The sequence below is a fragment of the Rhizomucor pusillus genome (assembly GCF_041956525.1).
Source record: "Rhizomucor pusillus strain CBS 183.67 unplaced genomic scaffold VTP01scaffold_2, whole genome shotgun sequence".
In the NCBI taxonomy this organism is placed as follows: domain Eukaryota; kingdom Fungi; phylum Mucoromycota; class Mucoromycetes; order Mucorales; family Lichtheimiaceae; genus Rhizomucor; species Rhizomucor pusillus.
This window is the reverse complement of record NW_027192144.1, coordinates 1,163,152-1,182,520: the sequence shown is the minus strand read 5'-3', so window position 1 is coordinate 1,182,520 and position 19,369 is coordinate 1,163,152. Positions and strand designations below refer to the sequence as shown.

Sequence of the window (19,369 nt, the reverse complement as noted above, 5' to 3'; positions counted from 1 at the left end):
ATCGAAATCGAGATCGATATTATGCGGACTGATGTCATTTATAGGCGAATGACAGCCGGTACTTCCTTTTATCATATAGCACACCATCATCTGATGAGTCAATAGATGATGGGGTCAGTGCGGTGCATCATGGAAACGCCCAGAGTATAGGGCTTTATGCTCTAGGTTCATGTGCAGAAAGAAGAAAAAAGAAATACATGACTTGTCATTGAAAGATGATTATTTCGTAATAGACACCCTTTGTGAGGAGCGCTTATCGATGGGTGGGGGATGTGTACCATAACCAAAAAAGAGTAATCTTCTGCTTTTGGTTTCCAGTTTCGCAACCACTTTCCCTGTGCTTGGAATGTCGGAAGCCCCCAAAGAAGGGCATGGTACCAATGAGCCGCCGCCGATAATAGCATCCCCCGCAATGGAGACAACGACGATGCCCGGAATGAAGTCTCAGCAGCAACGCAAAGTGAATAGCTTTCCTCACTTACACGCTGCCCAGCTCGGCCAGGATCTCCTGCTTGCTAACCAGTTTGACCGCAATATGACCGTCGAAAAGGCACACTTTGAGGCACCGCCATCTACGCAGCAAGAAGACGATGCCGGTTTATCGTCTTCAACAGACGGAGTGTCGGTTAAACGAAGCACCAAGAAGAAGAGCACGAAGCGGCGAGCTCGTCCACCGCCAGCTCCTCGCACAGCAAGCCCGGCTGAAGTCTTCCACCACAACTTGATAGACGCAGTGCTCAATGTAGATGGTAACAACCTGCTGCAGGGTGGGGTGCTGCTGCAGACGCATGAATTAATGATACATGTTTTTTCTTTTTTCTCGACCAGAATCCGTTGAAAACGAACGATACATCTATCCCTTCCACAATGCTCATCGTTTCAATACAATGCCGCCTGTTTCCTACGGCGCCGTTGGTCCCAGGCCAAACTCACACAACACTCGCCCTAAATTACGAAGCCACATAGTCGATCATCGTCCACCGAGAATGATGCCTTTATCGGCCCCCGTCAACGGCAAATCAAGCATCTTATCGTTCGGTGGAGGCAGTGATAACGGTGGAGGAGGAGGTTACCTAACAGATGACTACGAGGACACTTTGCTTCTTGATACAAAGCATTCCAGCAGCAGGCAACAATTCTGGTACGTCAGTGCTTTGTCTTGGAATTTCGCATGTGGTGGTGGTGGACAGTGCGCTAATGTTGGGGCGTTTTAGCAATTCTTTGGTACTGAACTTGTGTGCGGGACTAGTCTTGTTTATCCTTGCCACGTTGTTCATCTCCGTCTATCGTGCAACACCGCTAACTAACCTGTCCATAAACATGGGCAGAGTGCTAGCCTCTGACAAGGAGCTTATATTTGATTTACATGCATACGCCAGTAACTGGAATTGGTGGACTGTACGGATACCAGAAGCAGACATCAGCGTCTTTGCATTCACTCAGCCACTGTCACTTGATGACAATGGTACAACAATACATGACCCTGCCGAGTTCCTAGGCAGCGTCAATCGATTCGATGAACCTCTAGCATTCTATCCCTCCCTCCTCATTGACGGTCCTTCTTCAGCAATTACTCAAATTCGCATAAAATCGCCCGGTGCGGACAAGAGCGGAAATGAAAACTGGTATTTAGAGAACCTCCTTTCCCATCTATTGCGACAATGTTATTTACACTCTAGTTTCAAGGTCGAAAATAATCCGAAATCCATACGGTCTAATCGTCCGAGGCGTTTTCAAATACAACATGATACCCTTTGCAAAGCTTTATTCGCAATCAGTCCCGATATACGCTGCGGTGGATGTCGATCCAGTCACTGATAGAGTGTCAGCGACGTCTGGCCAGTCTCCAACATTGTCTTCTCCTAATCATTCATTGGAAACATCTTAAATACATGAACAAGGTTGTGCGTCTACACATCATGTGCTAGAGTCACTGGGATTTGTTTATCCCGGAATCTTCCTGTATCGTTTGAAAACTTCATCACTCGCACACAAAACATACCGATTCTTTAGCAGCCATTTGCATACTTGATTGAATTACTTATCCTCTTCATGCGATTTTGTATGCTTATTCACTGCGTATGGAATCGACAGTTTGGGGCCAAGTACAGGTGCAGCAATTCCGCCTTTTCTTTGAACCCGCTCAAAGGAGTAGACTGCTACTGCATATCTATCACAAGATAACCATAACCAGCAAATGAAGAACAAAACATCTGCTTGCTTCTTCTACAACAAAAGCCGACGGCGGGCAATGGCCATCGTCAAAATGTATGCATGTAAACGCCACTGATTGGTGAAGTATCGGGGCTAGGGTACATGCTGAAAAATATAATGCTTGGCATCTACCCAATACTGCTCACCTTACATATTTCTCCAAGAGTCATGTTGAAACTTGTCTTCATCTTGAGCATAGACACAACCGTACATCAGTCGCACCGTTTATTTGTACAAAATGTTCACTGGAATGGCTTTTTTACTGAGTTTTCTTGGTGGTGATCTTTGTATTAAAAAGAAATAATCAAAGTTAAATTACAAACAAGAGAATGCAGGAATGAATATGAAGAAGTCAAGAGCGAGTAGCAAATGCAGTTGATTGGGAACAAGAGAATTCATTAAGAGCATTATGTTAGTACTTGCGCTACTGCTGCGTAATCATAATTGATACTTACACCCCCAAGGGTAATCCTCGAATCACGAGGGATCAGACCGCGCACCTAGTGTTTCTGTACCAGCCGGTGTACACCGCAGCAAAGTAAACCAGTAGACATACTTTGTACCCGTGGGGTCGGTCTATTAAAATAAAGAAGCACGACAAAGGACTTGAAGTGATGCATCGCGAGAGGCGGGAGAAAAGACGAAGGAGAGGCGCGAGACGGTTGATATATGAGGTGGCGGGTCAAGACAGAGGTCATGTCGGCGACGAAGTTAAGCGTCAGAGATCGTACTGCACCTCGAGAGAGCAGCCAACGTACCGGGATGTTTGAGAGAACAGAGCCAAAGGACGAGATTTTGGATCCAGGTCCCTTTTTATATTCGCAGCTGTGATTCAATGCATTAGTTGACGCGTTCCTGCTGTCTTTGAATGTTTATACATGGATTACGTTCGTAATAGGATCATATTCCTGAAGGTTACGTTGGAGGCATTAACGTACGTCGAGGAAGATAACCAGAATAATACCAATCTCGTTACCTGTATTTGACAGAAGATAATGAAGTGCCTCACATCATACTACGTATAAATTGTACAGAAAAGATCTAAAGGTTTGCTTTAGTTTCTTGGAAATATTTAGGATGCATTCAAAGAAAGCAACAAAAAAAGAGCACCAATGTTCGGGGCAAAGGTGCAGGATCTCGTGTAAAATCACGTCTTAAGCAAGATACAAACCTATGATGCACAGTCTTGCCATACAGCTATCAATCTATACGGAAGTATGATTGAATATACAAGATATTTGATTCTGCTAACACTTCAGGATTTATTATTAAGTATTATTCTGCAAGGCAAGCTACTTGATAACTGTGTTGTACTATCCATACCGTTTGTCTTATATCAAAAAACTCTAGTCTCTTAAAAGATACGACCTTCTACTATAACAATGTATCCCCGATAATTTCAAGGCCTCGGTTACAGGATTTTGCTTGAAAATAGCGAGACTTGAAAGTTGGCGTCGGAAGTCTTACTAGGAATCTACTGCTAAGTATAAGAAGATGGTTCGCGGATTTGTTTCGAAGCAGCAAGAAGCTAGATTTAGGTGTAGCATTCTCTCAAACATCGATTCATGCGAGTTTACTCTAAAGACTTGGATCAGCCATGAGCTTCAGCGAACCAAGGGCAGCGGGCGAAGCGAAGCGTGAAGCGCTTGTAAATCAAAAAGCCCAAAAACAACGATTCCCTTCGAACCAAGCTCCTCTTGAAGAGAAAAGAGAAAAGCAACAAAACACAAAGAAGTACGTTGCAAATAAAAAGTTGCTCCGTAGAGCGTATCCATCTCGAAGCGTAGTGTCATCCTTGTGCAGGTGCCATGCTAATCTTCTCTGTATCGTTCCAATTTTAATACGTGCCAGAGAGTCGGAAGAGCTTGGCACTTGAGAATACGTCCCCGATTCCCTTTTATACCTGTTTATACACTCTTTCCCAAAAGTAATGTCGCATTTTCTGAAATTTTATAATACATTTATACACCAAAACGACAAATTGCAGCGACATTAATTTTTGGAAAAAGTGTATTTTTTGTTTTCATGAGCTTGTGGTCACTTCTCACAATTCACAGGAATGCCCGGTATCAAATGAAAGCTTGTCAATTTGTAGACATGAGGTAGTTAAATATGTAGGAAAAAACTTGTATTTTTGGTGGTCTTCATAACAGAGAAAACGCACAGACGTCAGTTTCTCTGACGCTCTCCGGAGATCGGACATCTTTACTCGACGCTTCCTATATCCGGAACCTTTGAGCACCAGACAGGTTGTCCTCTAATATACTCTGTTCAATCGATGTAAAAGACTTTTTAATACTAATACAAGACCCTAAATCATTGGAATACTAATAAGGGCAAAAATTGCTGGTAAGACTTTTGTTTATTTGGTGTTCAAAAGTAGAAGAAGGTGATATTTCATTATACAAACTGGGTTCTATATAAGTAACGCGATTCGATATCAAATATAATGAATTAAAGAGTAGCTCACTGTTCCCTAGCACTGTCTGTTTAAAGCTATGGGTTCTGAGACCAAATTTGTGGTATGCTACTTGATAATATAATATTCTTCTTGCCACGCCGCAAAACTGAAACCTTGAGGCGTGGAAGAAGCAGGACTTCCAGAGATGGATGAGAAGTTCATTTAATGTCACAATTGTGCATTGATAGCTCGAACCGACCCCGCCGATGTCAAGTTGTTAAGCCCTCCAGGGCCCCTATTGTCTCAAACCTTATCTCTGCAAAGGTAACACAAGCGCCAGGATACACACTGTAAGTCAATTTCATGTGTCAGAGAGGGCTAAAGAGGAGAGTATGTAGGTTTATATGATTTAATCTCGATTACATCGTAGATATTACTTTGCAACCGGCGCTTTTTTCTGGAATGCCCTCGTTTTTTTTTGATCCAGCATGTCTAGGTTCATTATTCCGGTTATTGGAATTACCTCCAATTTATGGAGCAGCACTGGTTTGTTATATTTGTATTGTTTTACTTGTCTGCAGTGTGCCGAATGCAAGCAAGATATGTGTACATCGACGGTAAAAGTATGCTCAAGCTCGAAAGGATGTAATGGATTTATTTATTTTCTTTTAGATTCGCAAATTAAAGGTCCCCAGAAATGGACATTGAAAAAGGGAAAACAATTCGAAGCAAGGTAGAAGCACTTCCCCCCTCTCTCGACAAATGGCGTTGCGCAAGGTTGCATCGGCTTTGACGACCAAAGCCAACGGCTTGTCCACTTTAAGCAAACTTTCCAGCATTTCGGCTGCACGGTGGAACCACACGACCGCTGTTCCTGACTTTTCAAAGTACAAGAAGGAATCTGGCGGTGATGCCAGCCGCGCTTATGCCTACTTGATGGTTGGCACCACCGGTCTTGTGTCTGCTGCCGGTGCTCAAGCTACCGTCAGCGACTTTTTGGCCAACATGTCTGCTTCCGCCGATGTACTTGCCTTGGCCAAGGCTGAAGTCGACTTGAACTCGATCCCCGAGGGCAAGAATGTCACTATCAAGTGGAGAGGCAAGCCTGTCTTCATTCGCCACCGCACTGCTGACGAGATTGCTGAGGCAAACAACGTCAACATTCAGTCTCTTCGTGATCCCCAGGCCGATGCCGATCGCGTGAAGCGCCCCGAGTGGCTCGTCATGTTGGGTGTCTGCACTCACTTGGGTTGTGTACCTATCGGTGAAGCTGGTGACTTTGGCGGCTGGTACTGCCCCTGCCACGGTTCTCACTATGATATCTCTGGCCGTATCCGTAAAGGTCCTGCTCCACTCAACCTCGAGATTCCAGGTAAACATTAATAACCACATGCATAAAAAAGAGTTGCCATGTTACTGATATGTGTTTGTTCTTGTTACTTTAGAATACTCGTTCCAGGAAGATAAGCTCATCATCGGTTAAAAATCATTCCTTTCTATCATCTAATAAAAAGAGTAAAATAGAGACTTGTAGAATACAAATCGTTCTTTGTTTTACCTGCTTGGATAAGCAGATGGAGACTCTCTCGACGTAAAATGATTTTAGCAGAATCCAGCAAACTGACGTTGAAATAGACCCTTCAAAGCGACATGCACCGTTGCTGCTCCAGTTACAACTATCTTCATTGTTGTTCGGCAAAACAGATTTTAACTTTCTAGCTCTAACCCCTGGATATCTGGGATATCGGTACAAATTTGATCATATGATCGCGCATTCAAAGCGCAAAATCTTTCCTAGGCTCATGAGGGCATATTGTGTTCTCAACAAGGTACAGATATCCTACCCATTCTGAGGTAAGCTTATGATTTGCATTACTCGCTGAAGAGAAATCGTCCTCACCGTAGCCTAACCGTACGATATCCAGGGAGCCATCGACGGCTCGCGATTCTCACGTTGTCAATGCCGGCGTGCAAAACTTGAGTAAAGTCGTTCAAGAATTTCCAACGCCAAAGAACTGCACAGACATCAAGGCCTTCATCAGTCTGGCAGGTTTCTACCGGCGACATGTTCAAGCTTTTGACCGGCATTAAAAACAACCGTCGAAAAGGTCAAGAATGACGAGCGAGAAAGAGGAAGAATTGCAGGCGTTACGAACCATATGTGCGGATCTGGAGGTCATACTTGAAACCAAAGTGTAAATTATCAATAAATAGCTGTATATAAAAGAATTGTCAAAGAGTTTATGTTCTTCACGTTCAGCGGTTTAAGTGAAACTATTGATTTTAAGGTTGAGAGACTGGATAGACTGGATAGAGACGAGTACTTGTACTGGTTTCCTTTATTTGACTTTCGGTTTGCATTCCTGGTCGACCCAAATTCAGATTACTGACGGTTCGCTGACTCGGGCCAAATTGTTGCTTCCAGCAATGTAACCGTCTTCACATTACTAATATCAGCACTCGTGAGTGACCAGATTTATGCATCGATATTTGTAATACAGCAGAGGTAGCTAGCCTCTGGAGGTCTTTTCTGTGTAATCCATCTGCTGATATCTGAAAAAGTCATGGCTGGGATAATGGGAGAAGTATGTTGCCACTTCAATCTGTCAACGGCACGGAATATCTTTGAAGCGGGAAAGTGGGGGATAGGGCGGAGGAAAGTTTATATTATGTGCAGCAGTAATTTGAAGAAGCAGCATGCAGTGAAAGAAATAAAGAGAACTATCATTGAATACCAATGAGAAAGGTGTGGCGTATTGTCCTGAGCCGTTGTTGTTACAGGGCTTTGTAAGCTACCACGGGGAAACTTTCTGGGATTGCTGCGAAGAAAAAAAAAGACCAGCCCGGACAAACTACATTGATTTTTGCCGACCCATCATATATAAACGGGTCGTTGTTGCCATTCATTATCCCTGACAACAAACTCCGGTTTCTACAGCATGCCACAGTGGCCGGGCTTTTACAAGGAAAAGAGCAACGGTAATAACAATGCAAAGGCATCGCCAAAGATCAACGGCTCGCAGCCTCCCTCTGGCCGCACTTCGCCTTCGCTGCGCTCTATCTCTCGACTTGGCTCTTCAATGTCGCTCCTGTCGCTGAATGGCAAGAATGGCAACAGCAGTGATGGCGATGGCGACTTGCTACACGATATACTCGAGGTCCGACGAGCACTTGATTGTTTTCTCGACTCTCGTATATCCGAGGCAGAAGAGATACTTGCGCCGCGCAAGGATACATCCATGTACTATGCGCTTGGATACGGCTTCATTCTGTTTCTAAAGTGTGTCATGACATTTGAACAATCAGATATTGAAAAGACGGTGGAGGCTCTCAAAAAGACGATCAACTTGGCAAACAATCAACGGAAACGCGACGCAGGCTGGCTTGACAACATTACAACGTGGATGAAGGGCAATTATCTCCAGCATTTGAAATCCATGACAACTGTTCAGCGCCACGCGGTAAGAATGGATAGCTTACATCGGATATAGCCCATCATCATCATCTGACATTGTTTTGATTCCCAGGAACTGGTTTATGGCGAGGCATATCTACTCAAGGCACTCGTGAGCATCGTTCACGACGAAAGCATTGTCTCTTTCTTGAGAGAAGGTCTCAACATCCGGCATAGCTACAATATTTATCGCAATCTCGAAAAATACGTCGACTTTGTGCAACAAGAAGCTGCGGCAGGAAAAGATATATCAATGTATCAGCTGGACGATCACTTCACCTCGGGCGTTGCACTCGGTATCGGATGCTTCAACGTGATCTTATCCTTGTTACCCACGACAGTTGTCAAGGTCGCAGAATTTATGGGTTTCTCGAGCGACCGCGAACATGGATTGTCAGTTTTGGAATCTATCGGTGGATGGGACGAGTACCGCGATGCACCTATTTCACAGATGCCAGAACTGCAGGGCGCAGACGAAGGATTGAGACGACAGCTTTGCGACATGTTCCTCATCATGTACCACATTGTCTTGTCAAAGATGGTCCCACTCTCGAACGTCGACCAAGGATTTGCTGAACGCATCCTCAACTACAATCTCAAATTGTATCCATCCGGTGTCTTTTTCCTCTACTTTTCTGGTCGGCTGCTGGCCAGTCAGGGGAAGTTGGAGGAATCCAAAAACAGATACAATTCAGCCATCAAAACTCAGCAAGACTGGAAACAGCTGCAGCATATTTGCTACTGGGAGGTACGTGCGGATGCTGCGTATACCGAGTATTTTTCTTTTTTTTTTCTGGCCTGGTTCTTATATACACATTGTTGCTGTAGCTTGGGCTTATTAGCATCGTGGAACGGGACTGGGACAAGTGCTACGAATTGTTTGGAATTCTTCACAAGGAAAGCAATTGGTCTAAAGCCGTGTACGCGTATCTGCGCGCAATGGCACTGTACATGAAGCCAGAGAAAAGCCAAGACGAGCTCCGAAAGGTGCAAGAAGAAATGAAGACAGTGAATGCGTCCAAAAAGAAGATTGCTGGCAAGTCGATCCCTATGGAGGTATTACAGGAATATATATATATATATATACATATATATATGCCCGCCGCCGGGTGACACAAAATTGAGTATTGACCTACTTTGGTAGAAATTTACAGGCAGGAAGGCGAGGCAATTCCTTTCCCAGGACAATTACCTGTTACTGCCCGATCTTGAAATACTGAATGCATTCTCTGCGTACGACTTTATGCCACTGCACATTATTCAAGAAAATTTGGATCGCATTAATTCGCAAGTCGAGTTGCTCAAGGACGAAAATAGCAGCAGCGGGAAAAAGGATCGACATCATCATCACTTTTACGACGATCTGTGCTTGGTGCACTACCTGCGCGCTGTCATGTCTCGACTGCTGCTGAAACAACAACAGCAGCGAGACGATGACGAAAAACTGCGCAGCATGCACAAGGAATCGATCGACATCGTCCTCCAGAACGCCAAACATATAGAGCTCGACCATTACATTTACTACTTTACTCTCTATGAAAATGCTCGAATGTTGATCATGGATAAAAAGTACGACGAAGCAGAGTCAGCTATCCAGATCATTTTGCGAGCTGCTGAAAAGGGTCAGTACAATGTTGGCACCGGTCCCGGCGCAAAGAACAAGTACAGTTTGGAAAATGCACTCGTCTTCAAATGCCACAACTGCATCGACAGCATCCGTTCCGTCAAACATCCTGATCAGCAGCAGCTCTAATAACTTATATACAACTTTTGTTCACATATCCATTTGTAGTCTAATCCTCTTTCTGCCTACCGCCTCATTTGTAAATTTTGATACTATCATTGTTTCTTTTCTTCTTTCATAGATAAATGTTCTATTCTTGCCTATTACTATTTGGCAGCAGCGCAGTGACAACTGTCTCCTCCTCCTGATTTGGAACCCAATTTTGGATGTGTCGCACAAAGGTGCCTTTTTTAAGAAACCTTTGAGAAATCCGGCTGCGGGGTCCATGGCTTTTGCCGGTTTAAGGTCGCACATCCGACGACGATGAAAGGGCCTAGGCAACGCCAAACAGGAGTCATTCCCCGTTCTCTTCTTTTCCCCAAAACTGCTATTTTTTCCCCCTATGCGTGCCTTATAACTCTTTGCTTGCAACCACCACCCTGGGGCTCGGTAAACCAATGACTCAATCTCTCCAATCGGATCAACAAGAACAAGGACACAACGGAATTACTATGACGCGAATACGAATATCTGGCCTAAAACGTTACGTCGTGCTTCTGAGCGTGGCAGCTACACTAGTGTACCTGCTGCTCCTGTTGCAGCCGACACAAAGCGAGCGATCTGCAAAAAAGATCGCAGTAGTGGAGGACGCGCCGAGCTGGCCGTTGCAAATACAAAACAGCGACGGTCGTAAAAGCATATACACGCCGAGCATGTTTACACCAGAGCAAGCCAGTCAGAACCATTACTTGCCGGTAACGGCTGTTATTCAACGTGTTTCCGACAACGAACAAGGCATTCAGCATGTAGTGAATCATTTGCTAAAATACCCGTTTGTAAAAGAAGTCTACATTTACAATCACATTCCGAGTCGACCTATCAATATCCAAGTACGTTTCACAGACACAACAAGAATGATTTCTTTGTTTAACCTAACATGGACCTGGACATAGATATTTAACAACCACAGCAATCCACCGTTGCTAGCAGCCAATATCAGAAAAGACGTATCTATACACATTGTTGAACCTGCCGAGCAGCAGCTTACAAACGCATCGCGGTTCTCAACCTGCGCGGTTGCTGCCTACGACCATTGCTACTTCCAAGACGATCTTGCACTCAACCTGTACATGGATACTCTTTACACGAATTTTCTCCAGCATCCTGATATCATTCACGCTACTGCGAAACCGACTGTGTATCCAAACTATATCCGATGGCGATTCTCTAATCAAGGTAAGATATCAAGGATAATACAATGGTTCACTGTAGCTCGCTTATTAACCGACTTTCTAACAGATATTCAAATGCATACCGGGTACATGGATTTTCGATACGGAGCATTCGTGTCACGGGAGAAACTGCAAACGTTTCTTGCCCAAACAAGCGCTCTGCAGAAGCAAAGTATAACTTCATCATCATCTTGGGAGAGTTTTGCCCAGGCGGAAACGGCGTTTGTTATTTGGACGAACCAGTACCCGTGGCTCCTTGCCAACCCGTTGCTGCCGGGAGGCCATGAGCCATCAGATAACGTCAATCCCGACGCCGTCAATGTTTTGCAAAAGAATATGGCAAGTTTTACGGTACACACCCATTCCCCGCTGCTGCTAACATTGCATCAAAACTCTAGATGGAAGCTTTGCAGCAGCTAGAATATGCATTGAAGCATCGTGATGAGGACGAGACTTTGAAGGATATCTTTACGGAGCAAGAATTGCCGCCCTCCTTGGCTGAAAGAGATGCTCGGTACTACTTTTATTCACATGTGTTGGAGAAATGTCGGATTCCGCTAACTGATGGATTCACAATTAGCGCATCATGCGGAAACGACCGATGCTTATTTACAACGAGCATGGGCATCTATCCGGACCCAGGTTCTATTCGGTTCAACTCGAACGAAATTACGAGTATTCGACAGTGGGATGCACAGTTTGAGGAATTCGATGTACCGTACTTTCAAAATTGGCAATCTGCCAATGCATATCACTTGGCTGTGGATCAGGACTTGTCAACATGCTGGAATTCTCATCAACGTAGGCTCACATGATATCACCGTCGACTTTCGATGCTCACTCTAACTGATGCATTTAGGACCCAAAACCGGTGACTACTTTGGACTCAACGTGATAGGCACCATCCGCGCCAAGCGATTGTTTATACATACTAGACAACGTATCCGTGACCCGACCAATGTGTTTATCGTTTCGGTTGCCGACTCTGTGGATCATTGGGTAACTAATGGAAGACACACGCGCAAGCACGGTGTGCTAACGGCCGCGACGATGTATATTAGGTGGAATGCCGGATATCCGTGATCAAGAAGGATCAGACGCTGCAGAGAGCAGCGTTGTCCTTGGACGATTGTCCAGGAATCCAAGCTTTCCATGCTATCCGTGTGACATTCAAGCAGGATCAAGTGGAAGCATTGAATCTATGTGGCATAACATTAGATAATATGACTGTGTAGATAGTAGCTTTAATGAACCTCGTAGTATAGGAACAGCCAGAATTTATAATATTTAATACGAGTTTGAAAGAAAAGAAATTCGATATCACCAACGATCAATGATTTCCAGCCTTTCGCATAGGTCCGTGCATGTGTCTGCTATACCCCTCTGTAAGTTTTCTATATTCATTGATTCATTTCGATCGAGCTTCTTGAACTAGCTGGCATCAAACGTTGTCTTGAAAATACAAAAAGAAGGGTGATAATAGGGAGAAAAAAGGTGATGGGAACCACAAAAAAAAGAAAAACTTTTCACGTTCTTCTAAATGGTTGGAGTGTAGAATATGGGTACTTTTTGTAATTCGCTGCTTTACCATCCTTCCCACTCGTCGTCGGAATTATCATTCTTGACGGTCCGTTTTGACGCACTTTCTCTCAAAGGCGTTCGAGAACGGACACCGCTGCCGCCGCCGTTCGGGGAGAATTTGTTGTTTGGACCAGCAGCAGGTGACGAGCTACGAGAACCGTACGGGCTGGATTGTTGTTGTTGGAGGGAAGATATCGTCGAGTTGAAGAAGTCGCCATCGTTGTTGTCATTAGCTGTGGTGTGCGAGTTTCTTGTATAACTTGGTCGATCGAAACTACTGTAAAACTCTTGCGTCTGTAAATTTTCATCACAGTTAGCAACAAATCCCCCCTTTCCTGCACTAATTTTGCTTTTTGCCACGTTGCAGTTCAAAAGGTACCTTTTGCCGGAAAGAACTGACGTAGCCACTCACGTTATTTCTCAAGTTTGGATCGTTCCACTGCTCGTTGGCATATTTTCCAAGTTGGTTTGCTCCCTGCGCGGCTGCACGCGCGCCTTCAGCTGCTACTTTGCCAAGTTCTTCCATGCCCATCGACAAGTATGACCAGCCTTTCGACAGTGCTTGCATTGGATCATTGATAAGGTCCTGGATATCGGGTGCACTGCTCTTGGGCGCCTGGTTTTCGACTAGTAATTTTTTTTTTGTCTCTGCTTAATCTGATGTCGCAGTATATATACCGGGATATGCATACTTACAAGCAGGGTTGCCGAAACCTGTATATTTTCCTCCCTGGCTAGGTGGCAAATTACTACAGCAAAAAAAAGAAGAGAGTATTAATGTTTCGCTCAATTTTCTACATAGGAATAAGCACTCACTCTGGTCTGGTATCGTTCAAGCTACCCAGGCGTGCAAAGTATGCCTCATTTCGTGACTTATCGCTCACCATGCCGGCATCCGTGCTACCGAAACTAGAAGGCGACGAAGACTCGCCGCGCAAAGACGAGGACGAAAGTCCATTGCGACCGGTAGAGTTGAGCGAACGAATCGAGGGAGAGGCAGTTGCGCGTTTCACCGAAGAAGCCGCTGTGGGAGATGGTGTCCAGCTTCGACCTTCCGCTTCGGCTGCCAGCTATAATATCTCGCATATCAGATACACCCACATGTCTCCTCTTTGCATAACATTTGCTTTCTTTCTCTCACTTTTTCACGATAAAGTGCTGCACACTGGCTGTTATATTTTTCTTGCATCGACATGTTGGGTGAATAGTCCGGTTGCGACTCGAAGAATTCCTTTGCCTTGTGGTTGCCTCCAATCTAAGAACGCATCGTCTCGTCTGAGCACACATGCTCCAAAAAAATAGGAAAAAGATGCAAACCTCCATCTTTTTCAACTGGTCATCAAACCATTTATCCATGCTGATAGATCGCACAAAGCTTTTGGAGAAGAAAAAGATACGTTAAAAAAAGATTCGTTAAAAAAAAGATTGCTGACATTCCAGTAACCAAAGACGCACCTGATATGTACACCAAACGACCGATGAACACCGGAACAGTCAAGACAGATAAAGATGCCGTAAGAAACACTCGCCCACTGCGGATTGGGCGCACCGCAATCAAAGCAGTTGCGGTTCTCTCCTCTTCTCTGTATCTCATATAGCTTCTGTTTGTATTCGGCTGCCATGGAGGGTGGTGGTATATAATTAGATCAATCTAGTTCTATGGGTGCGTTGTCCTGCTTGGGTTGATGAGAGTCGATGCTGTGTGGCTCTGGCAATGTCGAATGCTAACCACTTGTGTCTGCACCAAGGAGAAAGAAATCGACAGTCTAAACAACTACACTGCCAGCAGCCAAGCCAAGATTGAGATGGCAACAGGTTAAGGGACAGAAACGGGAAACTCTCCTTGTTTCGGGTTAGGAAGTGGTATTTGCATTCAAACAGCGATCCATTTTATTGGCAATGAATGTGAACAACACATTTGGTTACTTTTTGGATTAAAGTAGTAGGAAACAGAGATTAAAATCGTTAGTATCCAAAAAGAGATAAAAAGATACGCAGTCTCTTACCTTGAGACGGATATAACCAGAAAAGATCCGAGGGCTTACTGTCACCACTGCAAGGAGACCTTCAAATAGGGCCACCAACAAGATGACCGGCAAAAACACAATGTACCAAAGCACTTGACGAAGCTTCTCCAGCCAAATCATAACTTTGGCGTTATTGTTGATACGGAAAACGTACTTGAGGGTGAGGTGCACAAAGCCGACTACGAGTTCGATCAAGACATTTGGGATGAAGATACCCAGTTGTACTGGAACAGAGACGCGGCGAACAACGAAGATACGTCGCTTTTGATCGACCTGGGCGTATTCTCTGAGCATGGTCGTTAGGAAGGACGCGACGAGCAGAGATCCGATCAGGACGATCATGATAAATAGATAGAAAAACAGCATGACGCCTGCCGCCATCGGTTGGTAGTACAACGTGCCTGTGATCTCGGGAGCACTAGATAAGAAAAATTGTCAATGCACGATTATGCATACAATTCACGTGTGAATAATAGCAACTCACTGCAATGCTCCAAGTGCCAAGTGACGAAGCAGGACAAGCGCGTCCACGTCCTCGCGTTGCAAAGCAGCCAAACCGATCCAGAACGAAACCAGAGTCACTGCACCGAGCACAACAGCCCACAGTGCATCCTGAATGCACTGGCTTACGAGATATCTTGCTTTTGAGACGTGCCAGGAAAGATCTCCGGACCACAGAATAACGCGGAAAATCATGAGCGGCGTTGCCCACACCAGCCATTGGTACGACCATTGCAGGAGATCAACTCTGGTCTCGAGGTCGCTGACTGTAAGCGCATCGAACCGGAGTACCATGGCAACAAGTACAAAGGCGGCAGCGGCTAGCGACAAATACGTCGATGGTCTTTTGATGGATAAGATCGGATGTACAAGCACCTGGCATGTACGTTGATCAGTTTGTTGGAATTTTCCTCCTTTGTAGTTTACACGACGTGTAAAAATGCTTACCTTGCCAACCTCCAGAATAACATCACATGCAACGAACACATAGTATGCGTATTCGTACGGGTAGGGAAAATCGCTCGTATAATCTCTGTTAGCGACGGTCGCCAGGTGAAGTCCCAGGTACACTAGACCGCAGAGCAGATTTACTAAACCTTGGTATCTAACGTTTGTTTTGACAAGGTCAGCTGATATACGTCTGTGTATAAAAAGATAAGATTTATGTACTCACCTGGGCGAAGACCATCTGGCGAGGTAGTCGGTGACAAGAGAAATGTACAGCGGGCCTGGATTGTTGGAAAGTTTCCAGATAGCGCTTGGATGATCAGGAATATCGCGCCACTCTGGACCATGATGCCAGACATCCTCAACAACAGCTTGGACGCGCTTGTCGGCCAAGAACACTTGCATGTCATTGGCTGTTGCTAGCGAGAGAGCGGACTGGCCCTGGATCCACGGACGAAACAGGATTTCCGAGTAGACAGCGTGAGAGTCTGCAGAGTTTCGCACACCGTACTGCAATGTTGACAACGCCAGTTGCTGGAGCTCGACGTCTTGCACGTAAGTGAGCTTGCGCTTGACGCGACGTTCCTGTAGAATCACGAGGATGGCGCAGACCGAAGCGTGGCGGCCGACCATCCAGATATTCTCCTCGATGGGGCGCATGGCTATTTTAGGCACCATCGGGGTGACAGGCAACGGACCCGGTGTTGTTGACAAGGGAGGCGGCTGCTGTTGGTTGACGGACGACGCTGTAGGTGACGACGCTGATGCTTCTCCTCCAGCAGCAGCTACTGCTGCTGCTGCAGCTGCGGAAGACGATGTTGCGCTGCTACCTTTGCGAAGATGGTGATGCAGCAGCGAGCTGGAGCTGCCAAATCCGTGCTCTTCCTTCCACTGCTCAGTAACGTTTCGGAACGCTTCCGCAATCTGGTCCCGTTTTCGCGGCCGCTTGGCTCCAATTGACAGGATCGAGACTTCACCGTCTTTACCTTCGTCTTCGCTGCTGCTACTGCTACTGCTGCTGCTGCTTGACGATGCATTGTCTTCGGATGTCTTGCTCTTTTTCTTTTTCTTTGTTTTGTCAACTTTAGGGGGTCGAGCAGCACTTTCGTCGGGTGGGATGCCTGCAGCTGCTCTTTCGTGCTCGCGAAGGATCTTCTTGACAGCCCGGACGAGCCGGTCGGTTGGAATGGGAGGACGGCCTTGCTCCACGGGAGAAATGTCAACCACGCCTATCAGTTGATTTTCTTCATCCTGCTGCTGCTGCTGTTGACCACCGTTCGTGTAACTCTTGGTCTTGCCTCCGAGAAGCCGAGTCTGCTCGTCAGCGGCTTGCTGGTTACCTGCTTCGCTGCCACCTTCCTGCGTCATACTTCAACTATCAAGTATATAGACAAGAAAAAAAAAAGAGAAAAGAAAGAGAAAGAGAAAGGGGATACAAGGTTAAAGCTATGGTGGGAACCGATACTCTTTTAAATAGTTTGACATGGAGGAGCCAGCTGCAAGAGATTTCTTTGTGTAGCCATTGTCCGTGCATGTACCAGACATTCCGCGAGGGCTATGGCGTTCATTGCATACATACATGATTTTTTCCCATGAGCTGCTCTGTTTTTTAATTATGGTACACATAAGCACGAAAACGAATAAAGAAAAGAAACGGTGGTATATAGTTAGGGGGTAATAGTGGTGGTGGTTGTTTTGGATGCAATGAGTGGGAATAGAATGTATACAGGTTGCGGCGGGGGGAGGCTATGCGAGAATGCGACTGTGAGGAAAGTGCTATCAAGAGAAAGGTTTATCCTTCGAACCAGCTCAGTTCCGGCGACCCCATTTCTTTCGCGTCTCTCAGTATATCGTAAACAATATCCCGCAGCGTTCGAGCGGGTGAGACGTAACTGGTCATTTGCGGGAACAGTTCTGGATCTATCAGATGCGCTTGACCGGCACTCGTGGGCGACGGCAGCGGCTGTTGCCCTTGAGCACCGAGCCGCCGTCTGCGTCTGATGGAGTTCCGGAGTGATTCCTGCTGAGCATTTGATATAAAGGCGGTGGTCGCCGCCGCCGCCGATGACGGCTGACGAGGGCTCTGCGCTGCTGCTGCAGTTTCCATCGCGTACTCGTTGTGGAATGTTCCATCTATCACAGTTAGCCATTTAGTCTCCAAACACGTCGGACATCCATTTTAGAGCGTTTGAGAAAGTTTACCTCGGTGGTCGAGGAGATAGTGTCTAACGGGATGCATCTCGGTATCTTCATCTTCGTCTTCATCGTCGAGCAGATAATCACTGCTCTCTACCAGCTGGCCACCACGTTCTGTTTGCGTACTCACAGATGACCACGAACGGAGTTCGGTGTCGCTGTTACTGTTTTCATCGTCGCGTCCCGAAGGAGCAGCAGTTGTAAGTTCTTGCGGTGATTCCAAGACGGAGATGATCAGACGTTTCACCGTGCATTTGCATGATCGTCGGGCATCCAGCCGAACAAGATTTGGGCAGTGTGTAACCCACATCCATATTACCTGCGCAGTCACCCACTCGCACCGCTGCAGCTTGACTTCTTTCAGGTGCGGGCATTCTCGTCCGAGCGACTCTATCACGGTTTGGAGAGGTATCTGAATATGCGTAAGCCCAGGCTGCACAGCATAATACTGCAGCGTCGAAAGATATTCGCCAGTCTCGGCAATGAGGCTGTCGTACAAGAGTGTTGTGAATGATAAATTAAGGGATGTCAAATTTCTGCAGGTGTGCGACAATTGACTCAAGGACGACGTAGACACGACAATCGATTCTTGCGCTTCACGTGCAAAAAGGTCCACCTCATTTACGTTGCCTGTTGTAGATATAGTGATCCCTTCGGTCGTTCGAGTAATCGTTGTCGTGGATGTGACCGATGATCTTCTTCGAGCTGTCTCTCGTTCATCAATGAACTCTGTTGTGATAACACACCTTTGCGTTACATTAACAATATCTGAAAGATCGAACGATGTGTTCGTTACCCAGTGATTTTCCACCCGTCAAGTCTACGTTCTGCACCATCGAGCCGTATTCAAAGAACTTGCGTTTGCGAGTCAGTGTGAGGATAAACGTCGCCCATCGATAGGTATCGTTGATTTCAATGCGCCGGTATAGGAGCGGGACAGCACATCGATGCCATTGTCTGCAGACGAGTGACACCGCATACAGGCTATTCTGGGACGACTTTACATAGTTTAGTATCTCTAACAGCAGCTCGGGCGGCAGAGCATAGCCAAAGGGTGATCCTTGCTGTTGAGGCGTAGTAGCATCGGTCTCCATTTCCGATTTCGCAGCAATCTCGTCTGATGCTGACGAGAACGATCCAAGCTTACTTTCACACCATCGTCTGTAGTCGGCTCTGGGCACGGTGAATATCTCTTGCTCGCGAATTGAACTCTCTTTGGTATGCTCTGTTAAGCTCATGCTGCACTGATCGTATTACAGAGCGGGGAAAGGGAAAGAGCGAATAATGCCCCCAAAACGGGACTCGCTGCAAATGCCTAAACTTGTGCAAACCTCTCCAATCGACTTTTACAGTCGTATTCTTTTATATATTTGATTAGCATATGACAGCTATTTTTCGCTTGACATACAGTTCATGAATATACCAAACATTGCCCTAATTGTAATATACAAAGCATACATGCCATGGGATAGAAAACGATTTATACAGTTACTAGCATGTATATATTCCCATGGAAAGTACTGATGATTAGAGTAGGCACGAGCTCACAGTTGACGGGCATCAATTACTTGCCTGTTATGCGCATTAAAGCAG

The 19,369-nt window shown here is 45.8% G+C and overlaps 8 protein-coding genes across 8 annotated transcripts; 5 read left to right on the top strand and 3 right to left on the bottom strand.

Annotated features, from left to right (window-relative positions):
- Positions 1 to 346: 346 nt before the first annotated feature.
- On the top strand, positions 347 to 1,888 carry VTP01DRAFT_4575 (uncharacterized protein; the record flags this gene model as incomplete). The annotated part of the gene is made up of 4 exons (XM_069383271.1): positions 347 to 749; positions 829 to 1,141; positions 1,215 to 1,625; positions 1,687 to 1,888. 4 exons carry the CDS (start codon positions 347 to 349, stop codon positions 1,886 to 1,888), a joined length of 1,329 nt encoding a protein of 442 aa, XP_069243989.1.
- A 3,489-nt stretch (positions 1,889 to 5,377) lies between these two features.
- On the top strand, positions 5,378 to 6,098 carry VTP01DRAFT_4574 (uncharacterized protein; the record flags this gene model as incomplete). The annotated part of the gene is made up of 2 exons (XM_069383270.1): positions 5,378 to 5,987; positions 6,061 to 6,098. The coding sequence occupies 2 exons, from the start codon at positions 5,378 to 5,380 to the stop codon at positions 6,096 to 6,098; spliced, it is 648 nt and encodes a 215-aa protein (XP_069243988.1).
- A 319-nt stretch (positions 6,099 to 6,417) lies between these two features.
- On the top strand, positions 6,418 to 6,706 carry VTP01DRAFT_4573 (uncharacterized protein; the record flags this gene model as incomplete). The annotated part of the gene is made up of 2 exons (XM_069383269.1): positions 6,418 to 6,444; positions 6,521 to 6,706. 2 exons carry the CDS (start codon positions 6,418 to 6,420, stop codon positions 6,704 to 6,706), a joined length of 213 nt encoding a protein of 70 aa, XP_069243987.1.
- An 848-nt stretch (positions 6,707 to 7,554) lies between these two features.
- Positions 7,555 to 9,822, top strand: VTP01DRAFT_4572 (uncharacterized protein; the record flags this gene model as incomplete). The annotated part of the gene is made up of 4 exons (XM_069383268.1): positions 7,555 to 8,076; positions 8,143 to 8,817; positions 8,898 to 9,125; positions 9,214 to 9,822. 4 exons carry the CDS (start codon positions 7,555 to 7,557, stop codon positions 9,820 to 9,822), a joined length of 2,034 nt encoding a protein of 677 aa, XP_069243986.1.
- A 428-nt stretch (positions 9,823 to 10,250) lies between these two features.
- VTP01DRAFT_4571 (uncharacterized protein) lies at positions 10,251 to 12,259 on the top strand (the record flags this gene model as incomplete). The annotated part of the gene is made up of 7 exons (XM_069383267.1): positions 10,251 to 10,682; positions 10,746 to 11,028; positions 11,092 to 11,363; positions 11,423 to 11,538; positions 11,605 to 11,825; positions 11,884 to 12,023; positions 12,086 to 12,259. 7 exons carry the CDS (start codon positions 10,251 to 10,253, stop codon positions 12,257 to 12,259), a joined length of 1,638 nt encoding a protein of 545 aa, XP_069243985.1.
- Positions 12,260 to 12,608: 349 nt separating this feature from the next.
- Positions 12,609 to 14,227, bottom strand: VTP01DRAFT_4570 (uncharacterized protein; the record flags this gene model as incomplete). Its single annotated transcript, XM_069383266.1, has 7 exons — positions 12,609 to 12,899; positions 13,018 to 13,232; positions 13,302 to 13,354; positions 13,422 to 13,675; positions 13,747 to 13,860; positions 13,923 to 13,980; positions 14,061 to 14,227. 7 exons carry the CDS (start codon positions 14,225 to 14,227, stop codon positions 12,609 to 12,611), a joined length of 1,152 nt encoding a protein of 383 aa, XP_069243984.1.
- A 300-nt stretch (positions 14,228 to 14,527) lies between these two features.
- On the bottom strand, positions 14,528 to 16,948 carry VTP01DRAFT_4569 (uncharacterized protein; the record flags this gene model as incomplete). The annotated part of the gene is made up of 5 exons (XM_069383264.1): positions 14,528 to 14,530; positions 14,612 to 15,050; positions 15,117 to 15,508; positions 15,581 to 15,737; positions 15,807 to 16,948. The coding sequence occupies 5 exons, from the start codon at positions 16,946 to 16,948 to the stop codon at positions 14,528 to 14,530; spliced, it is 2,133 nt and encodes a 710-aa protein (XP_069243983.1).
- A 424-nt stretch (positions 16,949 to 17,372) lies between these two features.
- VTP01DRAFT_4568 (uncharacterized protein) lies at positions 17,373 to 19,014 on the bottom strand (the record flags this gene model as incomplete). The annotated part of the gene is made up of 3 exons (XM_069383263.1): positions 17,373 to 17,713; positions 17,783 to 18,505; positions 18,573 to 19,014. 3 exons carry the CDS (start codon positions 19,012 to 19,014, stop codon positions 17,373 to 17,375), a joined length of 1,506 nt encoding a protein of 501 aa, XP_069243982.1.
- Between the last annotated feature and the right edge of the window lie 355 nt (positions 19,015 to 19,369).